The sequence below is a fragment of the Hydra vulgaris genome, chromosome 01 (genome assembly GCF_038396675.1).
Source record: "Hydra vulgaris chromosome 01, alternate assembly HydraT2T_AEP".
Lineage (NCBI taxonomy): Eukaryota > Metazoa > Cnidaria > Hydrozoa > Anthoathecata > Hydridae > Hydra > Hydra vulgaris.
The window spans coordinates 5,349,889-5,377,189 of NC_088920.1; the positions used below are offsets into that span (position 1 = coordinate 5,349,889).

The window sequence follows — 27,301 nt, forward strand, 5'->3', positions numbered from 1 at the left end:
TTATTTAAAAGTATATCAACCTGGATCTCAAAAGAAACATACTTTCACAGAAGTTTTTAAAACAACACTTGTTTGTAATAAAAATACTAATATTTATATGACTGCTGAGAAATATTTTGTTAAAATTGTTTTTAGAGTATTTTTCACATTATTTTATTTAAATTAAATTTTTTTCTGTTTTCTAAAATCTTTATAAAAATGCCCTTCTCTTAAAACTCAGTTTGGCATTTCTATGGACAATAAAAGGAATTTTACCCCAAAATCTTATGATTTGAACCCAAACAAAACACATTAATGAAAATGAGTTTGACTACAGTTAAAAAGTTGAGCCATTGTCTTTTGGGAGAACCCTGACTTATTTTCAAAAAATGCAGCAATCTTTGGAACATTTTCTTTAGTTAGATTTTATTAGCGATTCCACCACTTCCAACATTTCTTTTTTGAGAGAGATCCATTCTCCAATTTTACGATTTTATCGTAAGCAATTGATTTGGGTAAACCCCATTCCATGAACTGCTTAGCAACAAACGCTTTACCTTTTTCTCGATTTTTTTGGAAAAAAATTTCCATAATTTTTTCGAGGTCCTTTACTTTGACCATTTTATTTTTAATATTTAAATAACATTTTTAACTTAATTAAATTAAATTGAAAGAGTATAAAATCCTCTTTCAAATAAGTATAAAGGTTTTTTGCGTGCATGAAATAAATTACTTAATAAATGCAATTAAAATTTGTCCGAAATTTTATTTATAGGGTGTTATATGCTAATGTTTATTAAAAATTTGCGGCCATAGTGTATTACGCTAACAGTTTTGCCAAATTACAACTACAACAAAAAAAAAATTTATAAACTTTAAATATACTTTTATAAATATTATTCATATTTTACTCAATACTTTTAAAACGTTTAAAAATATAGACTCATCTATTTTTACACGTTTTTGAGCCAAATAAAAGTTTAAAAGTTAAAAATTTATTCGATAGTCCTAGAAAAACAACCACTCTGACAAAATTATAATTTTTTTTTTCAAAAATTTTTTTAAATAGTTAATAGATCATATAAAACAAAACTTTGATGTCAAATACTTAACATTTGTTCTCAGTTAATACTTTAATTGCTCGTTAACTTAATGACAAACGTGCAATTATTTTTCATTACATCCGCCGGCGGGAGGCAAATATTTCCGCCTCCAATTTAGCGGTCCCAGGCAGCATGGAGGGCAGAATCTATTGGAGGCGGCCTCTAAATGGTTTTGCCTCATTAAAATTTTCTGGAGGCAGCTACCATTGGCTTCAGCCTCTCTACTGGCGTCGGTCTCCAAAACATTTTGCCTTTAGAAAACAACTCTGACTGAGGCTGCTAGTAGAAAGGCGGAAAAATAAAATTCTGAAAAAAAAAAAAAAACGGTCCTTGTTTTTTGAAATTTGCTGACTGATTGGTCTAAAAGATATAAATTTGCCGATTGACTTGACTATAAGGGTCAAATTCTAGATTAGATTACAATGAGCGAAGAACGACGAATAAAAAAACCTAGTATTTTTATTTTAGATTACGCTGACATTCCCCTTCCCGCCTTTCCCTATCAAAAAACCTGAATCCGTCACTTGTTCACACCTTCAATCCTGTTTATCTTGATAGAGCTTGCATCAAACCTCGAACTACTTGGTTCTGAACCAGAACTCCAAGCACTGCGCAAAAAAAAAGGGTGTTAAGATTATTAAAAATTTAATAGCAACCGTAACAGAGCTGGTAAAAGTTTGACCAATTATTTTCACAATTAATTGATTTTTTATACTTTAAATACATGAATCGAAGGGCGAAAGTCCAATAATGTGACATTTTATGAAACTAAAAAAAAACTCCATTTACCCCGTAGTAAATTTTTGTTAATGGTTCAATAATCTCTTTTTTTGAAAGTAAAAAACATCTTCAAAAAAATAAATTATTAAACCATTCACGGCGTTAATTTTTGTTTAAAAATCTCCCAATTGCCTGTTTGCGCGTGTTTTCACACTTACGGTCATAGTAAGTGGAAACCATGTAAAAATAACATTTAAATTTTAGAGTAGGGTGGGGTAATATGGATATATTCAATAAATATGCATGAAGTAAGTTATCTATACATAATGGTAAAACCTGAAAATTACCAACAGTTTATACATAATTAGCTTCTCTTTTTTTAGCATTTACAATGTTTATACATGAATAATTAAAATGTAAAACATTTTGTTTTGAAAAAAATAAAAAAAACATTACGTTTTAAAACTTTTGTCTGCAGACTTCAGTAATATTACTTATCCAAGAATAATGATGTAAATTTATTAATTGGACCATCATGTAACAACATGTAAAATTTAATTTATAAGTTCTCTAACCCATATTGATAAATAAACAAAAATCTAAAATGGGGTAAAATGGATATACAGGTAAAAATGATAGTGGGGTATAATGGATATATATAAAATATATAAAATTCTATTAACATTATAGAATTTTGTTACAAAATCATAAGCTGCATGACATTTATTTATATACTTAAGCTCACTTTTGCTTTTAAATATAGTATTATATATTTTTCAGTAACATATAATAGTTTTATCTAATGTTACCGAACTATTTATATTAAGATCATAGTTCAAATTTGTTTTCTTTTAATGGCAAGGTTCAAAATTTAACTCCCATTTAAATATTTTATACTTATTTTTGCATTCCTCGTTTTATTTTATTACAGTATTTTACTTTATAATTAAATATTATATTTTACATAATTAAAGTTAATTTTATAATTATTTTAGATAAAATAATAAGACTGAAATAAACTATCATGCCTGAAATAAAATATCAGTGCAAGACTATTGGTACATACAATCACAGCAAATTAATGACTGCCATGCTTCTTGTTAAGGAAGAGGAGTCAGTATACAATGTATCAAAGTCTACTCGCCAAAAAGGGCAGAGTTTTAACAGCTCAAGATGTTGACGCAAGGTTGCAAGAAAAAGAGAAGAACAAAACTAAAAAGAAGACTGTATCAGTCAGAAAAAGAAAACTGCTAGTCATAACCAATATAATTTGATCTTTTAAATTCATGAAAAGCAATAAGTGTGATATATGTATCAAATACATTATGAGTATCCATATTACCCCACCTGTGGGGTAATATGGTTATATGAAAGGTGTTGTTAAAAAAGGATTAGTAAGTTAGTTATTTGAAATATATTTATTTTCTACTCATTGTGATTCTATACACCCTGAGTGTAAAGAAAAATACCAAAAGTTTTTATGGTAGTAATTAACTAAAAAAAAAATTATATTAAAAATATATATATATATAATTCTATTCATATTACCCCACCCCACCCTATGTTATGTACCTCATCCTACCATTTTTTTAAATTATATCTTTAAGATTATACTTTCACATTGATAACATAAAATCAAATTGATATTTGCAGAAAAAATATTACAAAAATTTAACGCCACAATTGTAATTGTACTTCTGAATAAAAATTAATTATTAAAAAACTAAAAATCTATATGTAAAATACTTTTTTAAACTTAAAACTTTGTAAAACACCAAATTTAATCTCCAAAAATAATTTAAAGAAATTATGAAATATAAGTAATCTAATTAGTAAATGAAATAAAGGAAAAATTTTTCTTAGAAAATGCTGCTATGAAAATTATTTTAAATTGGTTTGTAGTTGAAGGTTCTTTTGATTTCGTTGCAGGAAAGTAAGTTGTCAAGTACAGACTGCCAATACTTAAAAAACAAAAATAAAAAATTACTACTGTCCTATCAATTTATCTTACATGTTCTAATTTCATTCGTAAATTCTATTTCATAAATCTACACACACTGTAATTTTCATAGCTTGTTGAATAGCCTAGCTTTAAATATGTTGTGGATTAAATAGCTGACCTTAACTTATACTTAAACCAATAGAATAATTTATTCTTAAACCAATATGATAACTTAACCTTAAACCAATAGAACTACTATGTACATCTACACCTTAATTAAAAAAAATAAAAAGCATAACATTAAGAAAGGTGTCATCTTATTGATATTTTTATAACAGGTAATATTTATAAAAACTAATAGAAATAAAATATTTTCATATTTTGAATATCTTATCTTTTTAATGAAGGTTATGAGTCAATTTCTCATAAGACGGTTTTGTCGCAACTAATGTTGCATGAAAATAAAGTTTGGACTATCTATAAAATTTTAACAAGTAAGTTAAATTTCATCATTAGGGATGCAAAAAATAGATTTGGTTTTGCACGAATCTGCTTTTTAAATGCTTTTGGATATCATCAAGTAATGAGGCCCAATAATTTTAACCACTCCGTTACCGTAACATAAATGTAACTACATCTGTGAATTATTATTATTTTTGTAACAAATTCTATTTTTGTAATGAAATATACTGGGTACTATAACTAGAGCCTACATGTTAAGTATATTAGCCAAATTTAATGACATAAAAAATTTAATTTATGTGACAATGTCTGCTCCGTTACTGACATTTGCTAATTATTTATTATTTAAAAGCAAAACAGTATAAGTTACATTTTAAAATAAAGGGAAAATCTTAGTATACAAATAAATTCAGTACATTGTCTCTTTAAAAAAGGTAAAGCGTCTTAAAAAAAGAAACTAACTCGACAAAAATCGACCGTTAATGTTGTTGTCAACTTCGTTATTAAGAGGAAATCACGGAGTTGACAGTAACGGAGTAGACATAACTATACATAATCAATAATATCTCATTATTACTTATTGGAAAACATCTTTAAAATCTTTTATTGCTATATTGTCTAAAAGATTTAAAGAGTACTAAAACACGCCATATAAAAATGTGTAATTTTACGGAGTAAAAAAGCGTAACGGAGTAGACTTCAAATAAGAATATCATTTTTAAAATAAGGTAATTAGGCTCTCATTTATATATAAATAATGCTTGCAACACAATATAACTTTAAATGTTAACAAATTCCATAGAACTGGACTTTTTTTCATTATTTTAATTAGCAAATATGTAAAAACTACAAACCTGTGACAATTTTAGAATGTAATAACGGAGTGGCAAAAAATGTGGGGACAGCAAGTTTTTGACAAGAGCTACAACAGGATAAGGTGTAAATTAATACATGTATTAAAATACCATATATTAGCATGTCTAAAGCACCAAATTATGTCCCTGATTAGCTTTAATACAAATATATATATATATATATATATATATATATATATATATATATATATATATATATATGTATATATATATATAATGCAGTAGTGGTGTAGTGGTAGAGCACTTGCTTCATAAGCGAGAGGTTCTGAGTTCGATCCCCACCACATCTTTTGTAGTACCGGGCTTAACTTGTTTCTCCGCGCAGCGACCTTGTTCGCCATGGTTCGTGTTTCGGAGTTATAGAGTTGAGAGAGGGTTATAACCACACTTAAGTAGCCTCCTCGTCTATAGTGGCCTTCTCGGCCTTGGGGAGGTGAATTAACAAAAAATATATTTGTGTGTGTGAACTCTCGAGTAATTGATAGAAGTGGGTGAGGCGGATGTTTATTAATTAATTTTTAGAAAATTTTCCCATCCACCCTAAGCTCATTAAGCCCCCCTCTCCCATTTATTAATTTTCACTTGTTATCAACAAAAAAAATTTCTCAAAACAAAAGTGAAAATCAGTGAAAATTTTTTAAGAATTAAAAACATATTAGTAACTGATAAATATTTTCATTTCAACATTTCCAGCACTAGCAAAGTATGCTAATCTTCTTTTTGTTTTTGACTCCTTAAATAAAAACCCACAATCTCCTATCACAAACTTGTTCACAGAAAGTAGACTATTACATTCCTACTCTACTAGAAATATACACAATTGAAAACTAAATGTACCATCTTTTAAAATCCAGAAGTATGGTAAAAATTCTATTGTTAATTAGTGTTAATCTGTGAATGGAACAGGAGCCTTGCATGCATTTTGAATGAGTCCAAAATAACTATATCCTAAAATACATTTACTCCATCTTAAACAATATTAATTTAAAAAACGTTCTGAAAAAAATTTTATTCTTACCTTTAGACCTATTATCCTTACAATTAAAATATTCTTATAATTTTCTTTTCGTCATTACTTGAATTTTCATCAGTACTTTTCGTTTATTTTTTTTTTAATTATTTTTATTATTATTAAATCTGCAAATTATGATTTCTACATGTTTGTTTTAATGTATGCTTCATGTGCTTTAATCTATGTGTTTACGGTCCATATGTTTCAATATATTTCTTTGCTTATTAATACTTATATTATGTTTAAAAATTGGTGTCACTCCTCAGATTTCTGTATGTGTGACACCATCTTAAATAAATCATTAACTTATTATTATAAATAATTTTATGCTTATAACTACCATTATAATATTAGTTATTATTATTATTTTTTCATTGTAATTATTGTAAACATATGTATTATTACTATTACCATAATTTGTATTAATTTTTTTATCTTATATTATAATAATATATTATTATTATTATTATTATATTAGTAGAAGTAGTAGTAGTAGTATTAGTAGTAGTAGTAGTAGTAGTAGTAGTAGTAGTAGTAGTAGTAGTAGTAGTAGTAGTAGTAGTAGTAGTAGTAGTAGTAGTAGTAGTAGTAGTAGTAGTAGTAGTAGTAGTAGTATTTATTATAATATATTATTATTACTATTATTATTTTATTATTATCAAAACTATTGTAAAAATGATTTATGAAAAATAATTGTTGTTGTTGTTGTTGTTGTTGGACCCCTTTTCTACTTATATACTTTTATACTTTTTTTTGTTTTAAATACTAAAATGAAAAAGCCCACTCACTAAGCATCATCGGCGGTATTGTGTAGCAGTTTCACTTTCTAAAGTGTTTCTTACCTTTTAAGTTGATTTCTATCTAGTTAATTAATTTCTACAGTAACTCAATGATTTAATTTATTCATTTGTTCATCTTACTAAGAAGAATTGTTTCAAATATGTTAAACTTTTCAAACTACGCAAAGCATAAAATATTTATTAAAAGAATTGACTTTTTTATTTATAAAATAATTAAGCTCAAATAAAACTAAAACTAGCCTTGGTTTTATTTGAATCTTGTTGGACTTATTGGGGCTGGGGGCTTGTTTTATTTTGGAGGCCTTTTTTATATGCCACAGCAGCATAAAAATGGCTAATAAAAAAGGTTTTCTTGACTATTTCAGGGCCCGGATCTATAGCCCCCTCTAACCCCAACCCTTCTTAATCCAGCACTGAAAATAAGATTTGAGTATATAAATAAAAATTATATTATACTCTTTGATAAATAAAAGAACATTTGTTTGCTTATTAATTACTCGTAAGATGTTACTTTATATAAAAAATGTTGCTTAATTTAAAAAAAAACTTATAAAAGAGAGATGTTTCGAAAATATTTGTTCTAAACGTAATTTATTTTGCTTTAAGTTTTTTCACATTAAAAGTTATTTTCTTTTCCTAGTTTCATTATTTTTTTGTAACTGTCTCATATCGGTCCAATTAATTTTTTTTGCGTTTTTTTGTTTTTTGTTTTTTGAAATATTTTCAAAACAACTTAAAAATCTGGCCAGTTTTTTGCAACTAATTTTGTATAATTTATAGAAACTATATGTAACTATATAAGGAGCTCATCTGCAAAACGCGCAAAAGTCATAAAAAAAAAAATTTGAGTTAATTCTATTTCCACGTTTTATATATTTAAATCTATCACTGTTCCCCAATTTGACCACCAGGATAAAAGTTGTGTCACTCTAATATAACACTTAGGACCATAGAAGTTGTTTCCAATTGTTTTTAAAATCAAAATGACCGTGGTACATAGCTTTTTTTAACTTTTCTTGGCTATTTTAAAGGACTAAAATAGTAGTCGGAAATAGGGGCTACTATGGTCTGCATAAGAATGGGGGCAACCAACCATTAGAGATATTTCAGGAAAATAAACTATAGTTGGTTGCCTTATTTAACTATGCATCAAAAGTGGGAGGAGCAATAAGTCTACCATCATTTTTCGGCGCTGAAATCACAATTTTAAAATAATATCAGCTTTTATTTCTTTATTATTTTAATTGTCATTTTTTTACCAAGTAATAATATAGTGAAACAATAAATATAAAGTTCTATTTTTTCAATTGAAAAAGAAAAAACACACACATTAGGTGTGTGTGTTTTATTACACACACATTACGTTATTCTACTTCCTCCAAAATGTTTAGCAGCTGCCAAAAGTTTATCGCTATGCTCTGAATGTCCTTCACTTCTTTTATATCTAGACCAGATTGGTTTAAACTTGGCATGTAATGATTCACCACATTGTTCAGCATATCTTTCAAACCGCATCTATGATACTTGACAAATGAAACTACATGGCACAAAGTAATATGAATTTTCCAAGTCAAACTTAGTTTTTTACCAAAGATTAAAGCCAGCTCTTGTGTAGAGATAAACGAGTTCTTTAACTTGGATATAGATTCTTCATTTCCAGTTTCTAAAGTGTTACCAAAGCACGCATCTTTAACAGATCTGAAGTTTTTAAGACATTCAACAAAGGGAGTTAGATGATAATGAGTGTTTTTAATGGCAAGCTCTAATTCATTAAGATTTTTAATGATAGCATTTGAGATGCTGCCATCCCAACCTCGACTTTGGTAACCTCTTTGAACAAAATTTTTAAATTTCAACTACTCATCAAAACCAGGCCATAAATCTAATAAAAGAGTTCCTAGTAATGAATCAAATACTATCATAAGGTGTAGTTCTGGTGGAGCGACAAAGTACTGTATTAAAGTTTTAGGATCTTCTTTTAAGTAGATAACTCTGGGATTTATTACATTCGTACAATCTTTCATAAGGGCCTTATTGAATCCAGTCTTAGCATATTTGGAGTACCAATAATCCAGGCTTTCAAGAGATCTCAATTTTCCTGACTCTGTTGTTGAGAGCCCCTCGTACCAAAGACATGCTCTCAAACCAGCATGAGATGATAAACCAAATACTGAATTAGCACATTTTAAATCAAAGGCTATATTGAGTTGAACATTCTGCAAGTTTAGTTTTTCCAGAATAAGTTGTAAATTATAATTTGATTCTGGAACATTTTCTGTGATTCCAAGTATCTGGCATCTTTGAACTCCACTGTTTAGAAACTTCCAGAGTTTACATTATTATCTTCAGGATCAAATATATTTACAATAACTTTCAAGAATGAACCCCCTGAGTCTAAAGAAATACAGACAAAAGTACTAAATGGATCCATTTTCCGCTGTTCAATTATGTTTAAAATGAAATTTGATGTTTCTTGGACAAATACAAAATCTCTACGAAGAACAGATTCATTTGGTCCCAAGAACTCAATGTAAATAACAATTATTATTTTAAATATTTTTCTTTGGTATTTTGTAATTAGTCAATACTTATATAATACATTACCTTTTCAAATTCATAAAATTTTGAGATGGATTCTTTGATTTCATTTAGTTTTTCAAAGATATTTGATTCAATGGATGATCTTTTATCCATAACTTTTCATAGAACTGCTATCATATCTTTTGCTTTATTTAGTGAGAGTTCTAAAACAGTTTGCAATTCTTGTACAATTTAAACAGATAATTGTCTGATAGATCGCCTATCAGTTTTGTTTTCAGTCGTACCAACCTTTATAGTTAGTGGTTTTCCACTTTTTGATATAAAAAAGTTGGATCCATATGCTATTTTGTCAGTTTCCATTTTTCTCTTAAGTATTCCTGTTGCAACTTTTTCAGCTTAAAGATAACCAAGATCAAAAGCTAAACTTATGAGAAACAGCTGTTTCTTTCCCACACTGATGTGGTAACCCTGCTCCAATGCTAGAGAAATATGCAGTCAGAACATAAAATCCTTTTAGTTTTGATTTCTGTTTCTGTTTTCAAATTTATTTTAAACATTCATCCTCCCAGTCTTTTTTGTCCAATCAATCTTGAAAATATAATTTATATAAATATTAATGCATTTGTTTAAACATATAATTTCAAAATTAACTCGTTAAACTAATTTGATGTTCCATTATTCTTAAAAACTAATACTATTCCAAAAAACTTTGTTATAAATAAAAATTTAATTTAAAAAAATAGAAACAGAATAAAAATTCTAAGATTAATTATTAGTATTACAAATATACCTCCATTGCATAACTTTATATAAAAAAAAAAAAATTAAATAAATATTATCTTTACCTTGGATATCTTTTCTCCCCAAGCCTTTCTTGGGTTTTTTCCAGTCTTGAGCAAATTCAGATTTCTACAACAACTTGAACATATATTTGTTGGAAAATCTTTTATTAGTTTCGAATATCCATGAAACACATATGATTTCATCAACTCTTTCACTGTGCTGTTTACATATTGTAGAGATTTTGAATTTATTCCGTATTGCTCCCAACAACACCAACAAACTTGTTGTAGACACACTGATGAAGTTGACATTATAAATATATAAAGTAGATATTTTTTATATCTAAAAATTCCTTTTCAATCAAATAAGGATAGCATTTTATATAAAGCTAAGGATTATATAAAGATAATCATGCATTGCATGTAATATATAGCATATGTATAATGTATTATATATACTAAAATAAAAAACATAAAATAGTCAAGTAAAAAACAAGTCATTTATAAGAAAAGAATATTAAAAAATACATATGAGATAATAAAAAAATAGAAATTTGCAGCAGCTTAAGAACGATATCTTTCTCAATCTTTGATCTATTACATTTTTTGATCTTTCTTATCTTAGTTTTAATTAACATAAAGCGTAAATACTCTTTCAAAAATCAACCTTTTTTCAGAACACTTTGTACAAAGTGGCGCAAAGTATTAATATTTTAAAATGGCGCAAATAATGAACTTCAAAAATGGCCAGAAATTGAGTGTAATTGTCATATATTAAAATTTATATTGAATTTTTTGTCTGTTTTATAGTCAAAATGATTTTTTTTTCTTACTTTTTTCATTAGATTTAAATAAAATCTTTCATGTTGTGTAAAAAATAAATAATTATACAAAAAAAAATTAAAATCTAAAAAAATAGTTAAAAATAGAAAAAATCACTTAAAAAATTCAAAAAAGCTATGTGCCACGGTCACTTTGATTTTAAAAACAATTAGAAACAACTTTTATGGTCCTAAGTGTTATATTAAACCATAATTTGTTTGAGTGACATTACTTTTATCCTGGCGGTCAAATTTAGGAACAGTGCTATCATCTATTTAAATATGGAACCAATTAAAAAATTTTTGGTCCTAAAAATGGATGAAGAAAAATTTCTGTTGATGCGCAACTAAAAGTAGTTTAGTTTTTTGTTGTTTTCAAACTTGGACGCGTTTTACAAATGGGCTCCTCATAATGAAATCAAACGAATGAAATATGAGTTTGAATTAAACATTAAAGCTATTTTTTTATAAATATTTTATACAACAGACATAATTTTTTTAGTTTGATTTTAACTTTGATTTTATACATTAATTTATGAAACTGAAATTTATGTGAAGATGAATTAAACCGCAATCTTTTAATGAAATGGAAAGGTCATACTATTAAACACCATTTTGTTGGTTCCTTAAACAAAACATATTATCTTTATTTTTCGCATTAAATTTTAATAAATGGGCTCCTCAGTTTCTATAAATTACACAAATAAAGTTTGTTTTTGTTTTTTGTTTATTAATATTCTTTACAATGCTTACATAATCTTTTTTTCATGCATAAGTTCGACATCACTTGAGCCATAAAACTTTTTAAGCAAATCTTCTACATATTTTTGTAAGACTTCATACAAGTAGCTTATAATCCTTTTTTGTTAAAAATCTTAGCATCTCTAAATCTCTAACTTGAGAACTTTTTGAGAGATTTTTGTTAAAAATCTTAGCATAGTAATCTCTGACTTGAGAACTTGTACAATAGTTCTTTTTTTGAACGGAGAAGTTGCTCTTTTATCAAGCTTATAATTTCATCAAAGTTTTTTGATAAAATTATAAGCTTTCTTTTAATTTTTTTTAATTTCAGCCTTCTTTTAATTTTTTTTTTTTTTTTTCAATTTGTTTCTTAACACATTTTTGAGGAAATATTGAGACCTTTTATTGTGTTTTGATGTTTTTGATGTCAGGTTAATCTTATAATATCTTTGATACCTTATGATAACCTCCTATGAATTTATGATAACCTCCTATAAACGTTATGATTACCTCCTATTAATCATATGATAAACTCCTATTAATCTTATGATTACCTTCTATGAACCTTATAGTAACCTATTAATCTTATGATAACCTCCTCTGAACCTTATAGTAACCTATAAATCTTATGATAACCTCCTATTAATCTCATGATTACCTTCTATGAACCTTATGATTTTCTCCTATGAATCTTATGATAGTCTTTGATAGTTTCGTGTTAAAGTTTTTGAAGTTGTTGTTTATCGTTTTTTTTTTAATTTTGCTAACAATTAGCTTAAGTTATTAAATTTTTATTAAGAAATTCTAATATTTTTTTAAGAAATTTCCAAGAAATTTCAGTAAGAAAAGTGTTTTTTTAACTAATAATCAGTTATATTTAAAAAGTTTTTGAACCAACAACTTTATGTTTAAGTAGCAAATGATAACAAATAAAAATGTTTGTAAAATATGATAAAATTAACTCAAAATATAATTTTGGTTTAAAATATCTTCAATTTTCATAACTACCAATAAAAATCAATTTCATAAAATTTAATTTAATTCATATTAATTACAGGAATTTTTTGTTAAGAAATTTCAGAACTTTATTTGTAATGAAATTACTAATAATAAATAAAATATAAAAATAAAATAAAATACTAATAATAGTACTTTTAGTTTTATGAGTTTTATGTCAAGTTTAATGTAATAAATCTTTTACATTTGCATAAAATTATAGTAATAATGATCATCATCGTCATAATCATAAACATTAGCAAAATCATGATCATGACATTACTAGAAATTGTTTTGTTTTATTTAGATTTGTTGAGGATGTCGGCTGAACTAAAAAAATATTATCTTAAATATTATGGGAAAATTGGTGAACTTCAACCATTATCAAAAGCATCTGCAAATGTTGATCTGATACAAAAATTTGTTGATCTATGTGTTGTTAATGCAGCAAATGCTCAAATGGATGCTGTTTTTAGTGTTGAACGAAAAGATTTTCTTGAAAAGCAAATGAATTATACACCAATTCCATATAGTGAAATATTTACAAAAGAAGAATCAGTAATATTAATATCTGGAATAGCTGGTATTGGGAAAACATGGTTGCTTAGAAAATGTTTGCTTGATTGGTCAAATGGTTTAATTTGGAAAAATGTTGAACTTGTGTTTTATTTGGAATGTAGGAGGCTTAATCAACATCAAAATATTTCTAATATTAATGAATTGCTAAATGTTTTCTACAAAGATATTGTTAATGACATTAACATTAGTAATCATACTGCACTGTTTATAATTGATGGATTAGATGAATTTAAATATATGAATGAGTTATTAAATTCAAGTTTAACTTGTAAGTATCCTATTGTTAATGCTTTAAAAGAAGTTCAAAAATACAAATATGTTATTGCTGGTAGAGTTTATGCAATAGATCAGTACCAATGTCTATCCGCAAAACATAGCGATAAGTTAACCATTCAAATAATGGGGTTTAATGAAAATGGAATAAATAATTATGTAGAAAATCATGTTATAGAAGAAAAAAAAGAAGTTGTAAAAACAACTTTAAAGGAGTCTCCAATTGCAAAAGCCATGGCATCTGTTCCGTTTTATTTGTCTTCGATGTGTAAAATGATAAGTGATTCAAAAAATTTTTATTCAAATTCTTTCTTAACAATGACAGATTTGTATGGAAATATTTTTTTATATTTTTTACGAGAACACATTATTAAAAACAATAAATTGGTTTATGAGATAATGGAAGATAGTTCCAACAAAAAATATATTTTGATTATTTGCAAAATTGCATATAAATTGTTTGTTGAAAATAAAATAATTTTTTCCAAAGAAGAAGTTCAAGCATTTTATAGTGACTTTTATAAAAATGAAGGTAATTTTTTTGGATTTATAGAAAAGATTGAAACTGATCTTGGTTGTTATTATCAATTTGCACATTTGACTGTAATGGAGTTTTGTGCATCTGTATATGCATATAATTGTTTAAGTAGTAAAGAGATTATGGCCAATGAGAGGCTGAAGAGTTGCTTATCAATGATTTGTGGATTAGCCAATAAAAACCAAAACAGTTTATTAAAGTTTCTTGTTAACCTGAATGAATCTTGGTTTTCTAGTTTTAGTAAGTCATTTTAGATAAACACACTGGTGTTCAATAAGATATAAATAATATAGACATTTTTAAGTTATTTTTAAGAAATTATTTTGTTAGTGCAATATATTTATTTATATATGTGTGTTTGTGTTTGTGTGTATTTGTATTAGGTAAGGTTTCAACATGCTATTTATGTTAATTCAATTCATTTTTCATTATAAAAGTTAAGAAACAGCTAAAATTTTGCATTCATTGACTTTTGATTTCCTTGACTTCCATGCAAAAGTTAAGAAACAATTGATTTAGTTCTTTCATTAACTTTCATGCAAGAGTTGAAAATCAACTGAATTTTGATAAAACTTTTTTTGCAAATGATTAAAATATCAACTTTTCAATAAGGTACCTTCATTAACAAAGTACTTGTTAGCATATCTGTTATTATAAAAAGGATTGCAGAGTCTTTTTTAAGACTTATTGTTTATAAAATATAACATATTTTTTGTCAAAATAACTTTTTGTCAAATTTGATTTTTAAAATTACAATATAAATTTATGACATGAGGAGCGCTTTTAAAATCCCTTTAACAAGATAGTTAAATTTTTTTTTCTAGACTTTAAAAGTTTGTGATGAATCCACATAATACTTTGAAAAAGTTGTATATTTACATTTAAAGTGAATATCTTTAAACTTTATGAGAGATTTTTAATACACAAAACACTTTTTGATAGAGTAACTAAATGTTTTTTGTATTTGTTTATAAAACATACATTTTATTGAAATTGTTAAAGAGTATATATTTTTTTATATTTAATTAAGTGTGTTTTATAAACTTCAATTCAAACAGATGCTATTTACTTAATGTGTGTTTTTTTGATGATAAGTTAAGGACTGGAAAAAACCATCTAATAAACTAAAATTATGACTAAAATTAAGTGCAGTATTTGTTTTTGTTGGGCTTGGAACTGTTTTTAGTTTATTAATTGTGTAAGACTTGTATAAGATATACAAGTATAACATAGATTCTGTTCTGCTAAAGCCGATAGATCTAAAGAAGCTTTTTTGTTGTCTTCTATGTTCAGTACTAAAAAGATATAAAATTATTTAAAGTCTTTTAATGAAGATAAATAGGATGATTAAATATTTATGAATCTAATATTTATTAATTGTTTAGAATTGATGTCTTTGCCCCTAAAAATCTTTAGAAATTTTTGGGTTCTTTAGCATTTGGGGTGAAATCCCTATGGTCAAATATGGTCAAAAAAAAATTATTTAAAAGTATATCAACCTGGATCTCAAAAGAAACATACTTTCACAGAAGTTTTTAAAACAACACTTGTTTGTAATAAAAATACTAATATTTATATGACTGCTGAGAAATATTTTGTTAAAATTGTTTTTAGAGTATTTTTCACATTATTTTATTTAAATTAAATTTTTTTCTGTTTTCTAAAATCTTTATAAAAATGCCCTTCTCTTAAAACTCAGTTTGGCATTTCTATGGACAATAAAAGGAATTTTACCCCAAAATCTTATGATTTGAACCCAAATATCTTTATAACTTGATGTGATGGTGAAAAATGAGTTGCATATTTGAAACCCTCAGTCAACTGAACCCTCACTCCATTGCGAGTCTGGCTATTTGTCAGTCGATGTAGCAGCACTTCGTTGCGAATCAGGCTCTAAGATAGTCGATGTAGCTACTCTCCGCGCATGTTTTACAGTTTAAAAATAAAAATAAAAGCATTCGTTTTTAAAAAATAAAATAAAAACATTCAGAATGTTTTTAAAAACATTCTGAATGTAATTTGTAAGTCTTTAAATCTTTTAATTTGCTGTATTGTGGTTTAATTTATTCCCGTTATTAAATTAATGCGTTTTAACATAATCTATCCTTAATTTTGTCATTTTTTACCACAAGTTTGTTTCCTTAGCTGTTAACTATATATATATATATATATATATATATATATATATATATATATATATATATATATATATATATATATATATATATATATATATATATATATAATATTTTTTATGAAGGCGGGTTTAATGTAATTATTATTTGAGCTCACTTGTTTTTATATTTTTTTAGGAGAAACTTATTTTCGTGCCTACATTTAAAAATCAATTCCAATTTATTGTTCAATAAACATTCTTGGTTTGCATGTGTAATAACTTCAAATTTTTCTTGTAGGCATAGTATGCATTTTTTGGAAATATTGTTATATGCAAGTGCTGTTTTAAGGATGGACCAATTTAGTATAAAATCATCAATATTTTCATCTTTTAATTCCAATATATATTTTGACAGCATGGTGTCTTTTGAATACTTTTTGTTTTTAAAAGATTGCTCAGGATTGGCAAAACGTTCTTTCCATTCATCCTCTGTTATGCCAATATTTTGTTTATCAGGTACATTCTTAGAAGAAACAACACATTTATATACCACATTTTTTTTAAAAACAACTTCCACTCATTGGATAATTATTTTTTTACAATTAAAATTTAATGTAGTTTTTCCATTTAGGATTTCTTTTTTGTTTAACAAAGCATTATTGTTACCTTCTTTCCATATTTTTATTTTATAATTCTTTCCATATTTTTGTGCTACTGTAGCTAACTTTAATTGTATTTCGATTAAAAATTTTATGTAATTTATTAAAGGGCAGGAAATGCTTATCAACTAATTTTAAAAAGTGTGGCTTTTCGCAAATTCAATTGTTTTATCTAAAATATCTGCAGTTATTGAGGGGTAAAAATTATTAATGTCAAATTGAATGAATGTACAGTCATTTTTATTTTCGATTATGGAGAACCAATTTATAACATCAGTAGTATTTTTCCACTGTTGCAAATTTAATTTATTTCTAAGTTATTTCTAACTTCTTAATTATTTTCTATTATTAATTTTATCTATATATTATATATATATACATATATATATAATATATATATATATATATATATATATATATATATATATATATATATTATATATATATATATATATATTATATATATATGTATATATATATATATATATATATATATATATATATATATATATATATATAGTTCTATAGTTTGTTGCATTTGGGAGTACGGAAGGAAAAAAATGATTCTTATGCCAACAAATACATCACTTTTAATTACTTTTGACTTTCGTCCAACATTTGCGTGTTGTAAAAACCATTAATTTAATTACAAATTAATCATTTTTTAAAAAAACCGCAAAAACGCAAATTTAATTGACCAGAATGTTTTTAAAAACTTTCTGAATGTTTTTGAAAACTTTCTGAATGTTTTTAAAAACTTTCTGAATGTTTTTAAAAACTTTCTGAATGTTTTTGAAAACTTTCTGAATGTTTTTAAAAACTTTCTGAATGTTTTTAAAAACTTTCTGAATGTTTTTAAAAACTTTCTGAATGTTTTTAAAAACTTTCTGAATGTTTTTGATAATATAAACAATGTTTTTATTTTTAATTTTTTTTACTGTAAATTATGCACGGAGTGATGCTATATCGACTATCTTATAGCTTGACTCACAACAAAGTGCTGCTACATCGACTGACAAATAGCCTGACTCGCAACGGAGTGCTGCTACATAGACTGACAAATAGCCTGACTTGCAACAGAGTGTTGCTACATCAACTATCTTATAGCCTGACTCTCAAGGGAGTGCTGCTACATCGACTGAGGGTTTGGTTGGGGCAGGCAGTCTTTCAAGTAACAAAAAAATTCCAGTCTTGCATTTTAATTTTTACTTTTTGTCAACAAAACTTTCTGACAACCAGTAAGGAGTTTTTGCACCTAGTTTAAAAAAGATAGGGCGTTTTTGCAAGATATGGCAGCAGTATTCCATACAAGGACGGATTTAAGATTTTTAGAGATATAGAATAGAATCCTGAGTAAGAAAGTGACAAGCATAAGGAAGTGATGCAACCTTAGCAGATGCTAGTTTTGCAATCGATTTGATATATGGTTTCTAAGAAAGATCGAAAGTAAAAGTTAATCCTAGAAGATGAAGGGTAGCTGACTCATCAAGTATATTACTGTTATTAATATAGGAAGATCTAGGTTATTGCGATGATGATCAGCTGAAAAATATTGAGTTTTATTAGAATTAAAGCTCACCAGCCACTGTGTTTGGTTGGTAAACTTTTCTGCTGTTGCAGAAGATCTTTTTCAAGCTCAAATGTCCCCTCCAAGCTATCAGATAGTACTGGCTTCTTATCAAGACAAGAATAAATGGTACTATCATCAGCAAACAATGTCACCTCAGATGTGAGAATTTCTGGGAGATTGGTAATGTAAATTAAAAGGAGTATAGGGCCAAGGATAGAACCTTGAGGTATCCCTGAAGTTACAGGATATGAAGAAGAGTACTGTACATTGAGGTTAACTTTTATACTACAATTAGTAAGGAAGGATTCAGTAACCTTAAAGATGTTGCCAGATACATCGTAAGAAGAAAGCTTATGGAGATGACCAGCATGGTAAACCTTATTAAAGACTTTAGAAGTATTGAGAGCGATAACCTTAACCTCTCCACATCCATCAAATGCACAATAAAACCTATCGTTTTTACTGTTAACAAATTAGCAGTAGTGCGAGAAGATCAAAGTCCATAATGATGATCAGAAAGTAAGTTATTAGATTCAAGATGGAAGATTAGGTATTTGTTGATTAAAGACATTAATCGAAAACATTGCTTATTATAGTAAGAAGACTAATGAGATGGTAATAAGTTGAGTCAGATCGCTCTCTAGAATTTTTAAAAATCTGTGCTGCTAAAAGATGCTACTTTCCAGCAGGCTAGAAAACAAGACTCTTAAAAGCACTTTTTAAATAGTTTTTAAAGTATAGACAACAGCTCTGAAAAATACTTCTTTAAGACTTTAACAGGTATGTTTTCCGGACCTTAAGCTGTAAACGAATCTACACAGGAAATTACTTTAGATTTACTTTAGACAGAAGCTGGAGTGACATGAATATCAAGCAATGGATCAACCTGTTTGTTGGCTTTATCAGGTAGAATGCAACTAGTGGAAATAAGAGATAATAATAATGAAAACTTCTTATCTTCTGAATGTTAAACATGCTACATTTACTATCTTATAGCCTGCTGCTACAAGGGAGTGTTGCTGCATTGACTATTTTATAGTCTGCTGCTACAAAGGAGTGGTGCTACATTAATTATTTTATTGCCTGCTGCAGCAAGAAAGTGTCGCTACATCACCTGAGAGTCTGGTTGGGGCAGCCTATCAGTTATAAAAAAAAAACTTTAATTTTTAAAAAATTATTTTCAAACTTTTGTAAAATGAAACAAGCATTTTGTTGCATTAAAAATATATATTATATTATTCAATAAAATATATATTTATTAAAATATATCTTAGGAAACTGGTTCTCTGGGAACAGAAAGATTAGTCATACTGGAATAATATGGATTTTTAGTAAGAACGTTTATATTTTAGTAAATTATTAATAATATTCTTCAAAATTTTTTTTTTTTTTTAGTTTAATGATTTTGTTTTGTCATTACAAAAATTACACAGTTTTGTGTAGAATAAAGAATAAGCATGTGAGCAGAGCAAAAAAACAATATTTGCCTTATCAATATGTCCTTAAGCTGTGTTTGCTTTCCTTGTTAAACATTCTTATAAGTTTTAAAAAAAAAAAAACTAAAATCTTGTATACCATTTTTATGTTTTAAAAAAAAAGGCTTTCATGAATTGATGTCAATTAACATTAGTTACTCAGTGGAGACATTCCATAGACTAGGTATTTTGCAAAAATAATATATTATGCCTAAATACAGAATCTATGTATGTTTAATATAGTAACTAAAACAGTTAACAGATGGCTTAAACTGTAATTTGTATGAGGCAGGAAAACATAAAGAAAAGAAAGGGTTCTAAACTAATGACGGAAAAAACCAATTAAATTTTGAGCATGAAGAAGTAATAACAGTAAAACAATAGGACTTATTTAAATGCAGAGACATGCAAGATTAAGTTTTAGTTAATGGAACAAGCGGTGATAGCCTGTTAATATAGTGGCTAGGGTGCTATTTATAGAAAAGAAAAAGAGATGCAACCATTTTTTTTTTTTTTTTTTTTTTGTTATTCACCTCCTCAAGGCCAAGAAGGCCACTACAGATGAGGAGGTTACTTAATTGTTGCTATAACCCTCTCTCAACTCTCTAACTCCGAAACACAAACCTTGACGAACAAGGCCGCTGCGCGGAGAAACAAGTTGACAGTATGAAGAAGGCTAAAGTTTAGCTGCTTAAGCAGGTCCAATGACATTTAGCATGTTTATTTAAAAGAGACCTTTTCTAAAAGAGAGAAGGTTTTAAAAGAACCAGCTAAAAAATTACATAAATATTCTATACAGGGAATAGTAAGAGATTTAAAGAGGTAGAGTTTATGATGCTTAAAATCTTATGTTATTTCCGCATTAATTGACAACCATCAGAAACGTGCAACAAAAAGTTCTCTAAACTTTTTTTTATTCTATTAAACTTATACTCTATGGCGAAAGATGAAATAAACCATAACAAGATTAAGATATGCATAAAAAGTAACTATTAAGTATTCTGTTTTTACAACAGGTCCAAACTTACAGTGTGATACTATATGGCACATGTCTAAAATAAAAAATTCTAAAATAACATAAAAAAAGATCTTTTAACAACTTTCTTAAAAATTTCTGATGTATCAGACTAATTTATTTAAAACAATTAACAATAGTGTACACAATTGGTGCTATTTAGGATGAAAGTATAATACTTGGTAGACATGTTGATAAAGTTAAATCATTTATTTTAAGGCTCAGACAAGCCTTCAAAATCACACACATGGTCCATGAAAATTAGCACCTGTCCATAGCAACACAATTTTCTTAAAATTTCTATGCCTATGCACAGTGGAACAGAGTGTGCCAAAATACCAAAAAATAAATGCAGCATTGCACCGTGAAAATTTGTCATAATGGTGAAGACATGATCATTAAAGGAAATATCTAGACAAAAAAACATTAAATATTAATTTAAGTGTAATTATATGCAGTTATTTACAGGTTAATTTGACATGTGTTCCAAAACGCTATTTTGCATTTTTTATTTATCAACTTTCTTATGCTACTATTGTTTTAAATTAACTTTATTGACTTTCATTTTAAAATATATTATTTTAGTTACAATATTTACAATATTTTTTACAATATATTATTTTAGTTACAATAGTTACAATATTTTTTTCGCTCAGACTTTTAAAAAAAATTTAGCGTAAGTGTAATCATTAGTTTTTATGCATCAAAAACAGACAGTTTTCAATATTTTTTTGCTAATAACCTTTACTATTAGGTATTATACTATCAGATAAACTATCCTCCAATATCCTCCAAAACATTCGACTATGTAAATCTCATGCTAAATGTATGTAAATAGCCATGCATCATGAATATTTTGCTACTTTTTGCAATAAAAAAAGTTATAACATAAGATTGGTCTTCGGTTAATGGTCAGTTGATGAGAAATACTGAACATAGAAAAAAGATGTTTAGTACACAAAGAATGCCTACAAAATCTTTTACTACTGTTATTATATATAAGTTCTGTAAATATAAATATAAAAAAGTTATTTTTATGACAAATACATGCGTTGAAAAGTAGTATTTTTGATGTTTACACTGATAAAAGTTGTCTTGTCCATTAAAAATATTTCGAATTTTTCACCAAAATCTAATTTTTTTAATATATTTTTTTATATTATATAATTACGTGTTTATTACTTTATTTATGTATTTTATAAATATAATATAAATATAATTATTCTAATAAAAAAAACTACGAAAATAATTTTTGCACAAAAAACTAGATTTTGTCCCACTGTGCTATGGAGCTCTGTCCATAGCAACAAATTTTTTTTTTTTAAATCTTATAAATTCTACACTAACGCAGAGCTCAATATAAATGAAGCAAAAAGTGCAAAAACACTATATGGGAAAAAGTTAACTGATAAAAAGTTACAGGGCCTTAAAAGGTTATTAATACAGGGGGTAAAATTGTACAAAGTAGAGCATGCAAAAATAGGTTACAATTATTTTTAAAGAGAATGACAATATACAAAGTTTTGCAAGAATTTTATTTGTTTAAAATATAAAATTAGTTTTTAAAGTAGTGTAATCAAATCTAAATAAATCTACTTTCAAAAAATTAATGTTTAGCAAACACAATACCGTCTATACAAGATGCTTTACAACAGCATCTCTAGAGCTGTTAACCAGGCTTTATATTGCTGGACGCTATCATTGTAAAAGAATCTATAATTGGTTAATCCATGTGAGTAGGGTTAGATTATGACAGACAATATTTACTAAACTATTTAGAAGATAATTTTGAAAGCTTCCAAAATGCGCAGTTAACTTTTAATATCTTTTGGAAACAGCAGCAGTGCGATGCACAATTTGCGATTACGTAATTACATTGTTATTACGTTTTATTATAGAGTAATGTGTACAATAAATATTATAAAATATATATAAAATATAAATAGTAAAATTTAACTTTAGCTAATGGCCTAATAGTATAGATATATGTGTGAGCTTGAGTCTTATTGTATTGAACATCTTAAGAATTTTTTTCTTAAAATTAAAAAGAAAACAAAGAATAATAAAAAAATACCTATTGTTGTGAGAACCAAACACTCAATCAACTTCTATGTATGTACAGAAGCCCTTCCAGCCCACTAAATTAGTATCATGTCAGATTGCTGATTAAGTGCAGATAACTGATCTAAATGCTTTTATATTTGTGTCTCCTTGTATATATACATGCATGCATAAAAATATACAAGGAAGCGCCATTATTTATACACATATAAATAAATATATACATCAAAATAGAAGCTTTTATCCCATTATCCAATAACATTGTGCAAAGTAGACTACCAATATTCAGGTTAATACTAAATATTCTTTTTGTAAATACATTATTTTAAATATTGTTTAAAATTTATTTTTACGAAAAAAAGGTGAGATTTAAGCTAAATCACAGTTGTTATGGCAGTGGTCAGGTGAACTTAATTATGCAAGTAGACAAGAAGTATTTAGGTTAACACTATCTAAGTTTAAACTTACCTTTACATAAGCAGTATAACATTAGGCTGCACTAGGCCGCACATGTGATCTACTTTAAATTACAATATCATATATAGACAAAAATTTTCAACCAAAATTTCTGAGCTCAGCTGAGTGCAGTAGGTGCTAGGCTTTTTATTATAAATGATATCCAATCATAGATTTCGCTTTAAAAAACAAAAGATGGCGCATGAAAAACGGTTTTAATCATTTAAATCTTGTTCACATCTCTTTTAAATAGCACTTTTAATGTTGTTGTGTTATGAAACATTTATAAACAAGGATGGGAACAAATAAGGGTTTAGAGGCTAAGAACTAATAAGCCCTAAAGTCTTTTCTATTAATAATGCCCATTTTATATCAAACACAAAAAAATAACAGAATATGGTTTACTAAAGAAATATGGGTTCTTTTACGAGATGTTGGTCTGGAGACTTGGTTTTAGTCTTAAAAGTCTGGAGTATTGGTCTTGGAACTTTACTCTTACATGAAGTACTTAAAAAGAATACGTAAATATGTAAACTTTACTTTAATTTTTTTTTTTTTTTTTTGTAACTATGATGTGTGGCTACTATACATTTAAATTGTTTATTTTAGATTTGGGTAAGCGAGGCAAAAAAAAACTTTCTTTTTACAAATAATTTCAAAATTTTTATATTTTGGTTTATATATAAAACTTTTAATTTTCATTTTTTTAAATACATTTTAATAATAGGTTTAGTACCACCTAATTGTCTTATAAGGCATTTTTATCATTTGTCTTTAAAAATCCATTATTTTGCAAAATATTGTGATATAATCTCGTAACTTTGCAGATATGACATTACACACTCTGCAAGGAAATAATAACAATTTTTTTGTGCTGCTCCTAATGTGACTAAAAATAACAATGAAGTTGAAAATGTTTTTACTAACCATTTTACCCTAAAACTATTGTATCAGATTGTAAACAACGATTTCACCAGTATTCAGCATTGAAAATGATTTAAATGAACAGAAAAAAATATTACTTTTAATTTGTTTACTTTGTTATTCTGCATAGTTTAAAAAAAAAAGTTTTCAATAATGATTTTTTTTAGTTTGGCTTTCAGCAGCATACTGCTGTTTTTTTTTATTTTCTGTTTATTTTCGCATTTATGATCTCAATTTTTTGCTTTAACAAAGCAGAAGGAAATATTTTTCTTAAATTCTGTCACCTTCTTTTCCAAATTCGTTTAGGCATGTTTTGACAATAGTTTTTCGTTTTTGCAGATCTGCACAAGGCCAGCCAGTACTTGTACACTGCTCAATTTTGACAACAAATAAATCTTTATCTTTTAGTAATATTGCAGTTCTTTTGCAATCAAACTCTGTTATTTCATCTTCTTTAGCATTGATTTTCTCAATGCTTTCTTATTTTTTGCACAACTTTACCTTCTTCCTCTTTATTTACAGCCTGTTTGCTGGCTTTTTTATATATGTTTTTGGCATCATAGTAATTCAGTTTTGGGCCTCAAAAAAAATTGTTTGATCAGACAGAAAATTGGTTCTTTTTTTTTTTATAAGGACATAAAAATTCTATAAATAAATTTCACCTATCTTATAAAATAATATTATATTATAAACATATATCTAATCGAAGAATTAATTTGTGTTAAATTGACTTGGTTTTTATGTTACAAGTAAATGCCTTAAAATGTGCATACTTGTTGTTTTTTTTTTGAATAAATCAGAGTGTTTTTTTTTTTTACTTTTTTAAGTCTGTTATTTTTTTGCATAATTTTTGTTGAGGATTTTACTTTCGATTGTTTTTACTTTTAAATAATATATGTATAATTTTTGTTTGAGTTTTGAAGATTTTCTTATACTGTTTGTAATCCATGGTGATTTTACATTTTTGTTTTTATGAAAAAATTTAGATCCTGCATTTTTTTTATATATCTATTGCTTTAAACTGACTTTATGATTAATACTCTAGAATGTGGGGTAAGCCCAATTATACATTTAAAAATCTTTGTATAAAACAATTGTTACCACATATATAATATTTCATCTTTTAGATTTATTTTCTTTCTATTGATTTATAAATCGTTTCAAAAGACACAGAAATAACTTGACTGAACATTTTTTCTAATGGATTGTTTGTAAACTATTTTACTTTTATTGGTTTCTGTTTTTTTTTCTTATTGAGTTATGATTTAAGTTTATACTGTTGATTTATGTGACTTCTATTGAAAAATGATTGTTATATTTTTTCTTGCATAATTTAATGCTCATTTGATCCTTTTAGCTGGCGTGTTTTGCTTGTGAGTATAAAATTAGTTTTATTAATTTACATAACTTTTTAAAATCATTCTTAGATTTTTTTATTTTTATCGTTTTGTCTGAGTCTGTGTGTGTGATCTAGGCTTTTTTTATTCTACCACACTTTCATTTTTTCTAAAAATTATCATCATAGTTGGTGCTGTTTTGTTTCTCTCTGTTTTATTTTTTTTGTTTTCTTTGTGTTTCTATTTTTTCTTATTTGTCCTAGCCTTTAAATAACATCTTTGGGGGTTAATACTTCACCAGTTCTTTCATTAGTTTATGTTACTATGGTTTAAGTATTTTTTCTGAGGGTTGTGTTACTGAATTTATTACTTCATTCCTTGTCAGCATTCTTGGCAAATCATTCTTGAATAAATCAAGGTGTGTCAGTCCTGCTGCACTACTTTTTGTAGGCTGTTTTGCTTCCTTTTTTATAGGTTAACCAAAAGATTTTGGATATTCCTTTGGTCAGCCTATGCTTCCATTGCCTGCTAAATGAAACAAGCCAGGTCTTGGCCAAAAATTTATTTTTTAAATTATGTCTTTTTTTTGTTAATCTGTTTGCAGAACTGCGAAATGATATGTCGAAAGTTGAGCCAGATTTTGGCTCTCCTTGTAACATATTATGAATTTTTTCTTATGTTGTATATTTACCTTTGCAATTGATTAGATGCCCTTACCTAAGATTGTTCTTCTTTAATCAAAAAATAACTGAAGTCAATTTTTGTTTTCATTGATCAGACAGAAAATTAGTTCTTTTGTACTTCTTTGTAACCAGAACAAACTAATCTTGGTGTTCTTAGGTTATCTTGACCACCAAACTTGCATAGATTAGGGTTAAAACAGTGGCCAAGTGAACTTACCCAGTAAACACAGATTTGTTCAGAGTTGGTCAATATTTAGTTAAAATCAGTCGAAAAATAAATGAAACGTTTCGGACCTATTATTGACTGAAAATCGACGCTTGATTTGAAATGCATATTTCAAACTTTTTATATATACGTTTTACAATATTGACTAGTATAAGTCGCTATTCTAAATGTTTGATCGACGTTTAATAAACGTTTATTATATTATAATAAAGTAATATAGCCATTGGTCAGAAGACTAACATAACAGCTTAAGTCATGCGGTTTATATAGGCATAATTAAAACGAAATGAAAAACATATTAAAAAATTTTTTTCATTGGCCTAATAAATAGATTAGACTTTAAGATTAACGTTTTTAAGATTAACTTCCTTACAACAACTGAAAGCAAAACGATTTATAAATAAATAATAAACGAATGTCGATTGCACCATTTTAATTCATGGAAGTTAAAAAGCTCTTATCGCAACAATCTTTTGTACTAAATGCCAACATATCAATGGACTCCGATGTTTTAGAAATTATTGATGGCGACATTGACACTGTTAAAAAAAATGAGTTGCTGGTCTCTTATTATGAAAGTCCTGCTGCAAGAACTTTTTTCATAAGTTTTATAAG

General features: G+C 26.7%; 1 protein-coding gene across 1 annotated transcript in view; it reads left to right on the top strand.

The window, feature by feature from the left end:
- Positions 1–13,059: 13,059 nt before the first annotated feature.
- Positions 13,060–27,301, top strand: part of LOC124809574 (NACHT, LRR and PYD domains-containing protein 12-like) — a 28,792-nt gene continuing 14,550 nt past the window's right edge. The window contains exons 1-2 of the mRNA XM_065787287.1: positions 13,060–14,404; positions 19,784–19,840. Coding sequence (XP_065643359.1) covers positions 13,093–14,404; positions 19,784–19,840 — 1,369 coding nt within the window. The 5' untranslated portion in view covers positions 13,060–13,092. The remainder of the gene's footprint in view (positions 14,405–19,783; positions 19,841–27,301) is intronic.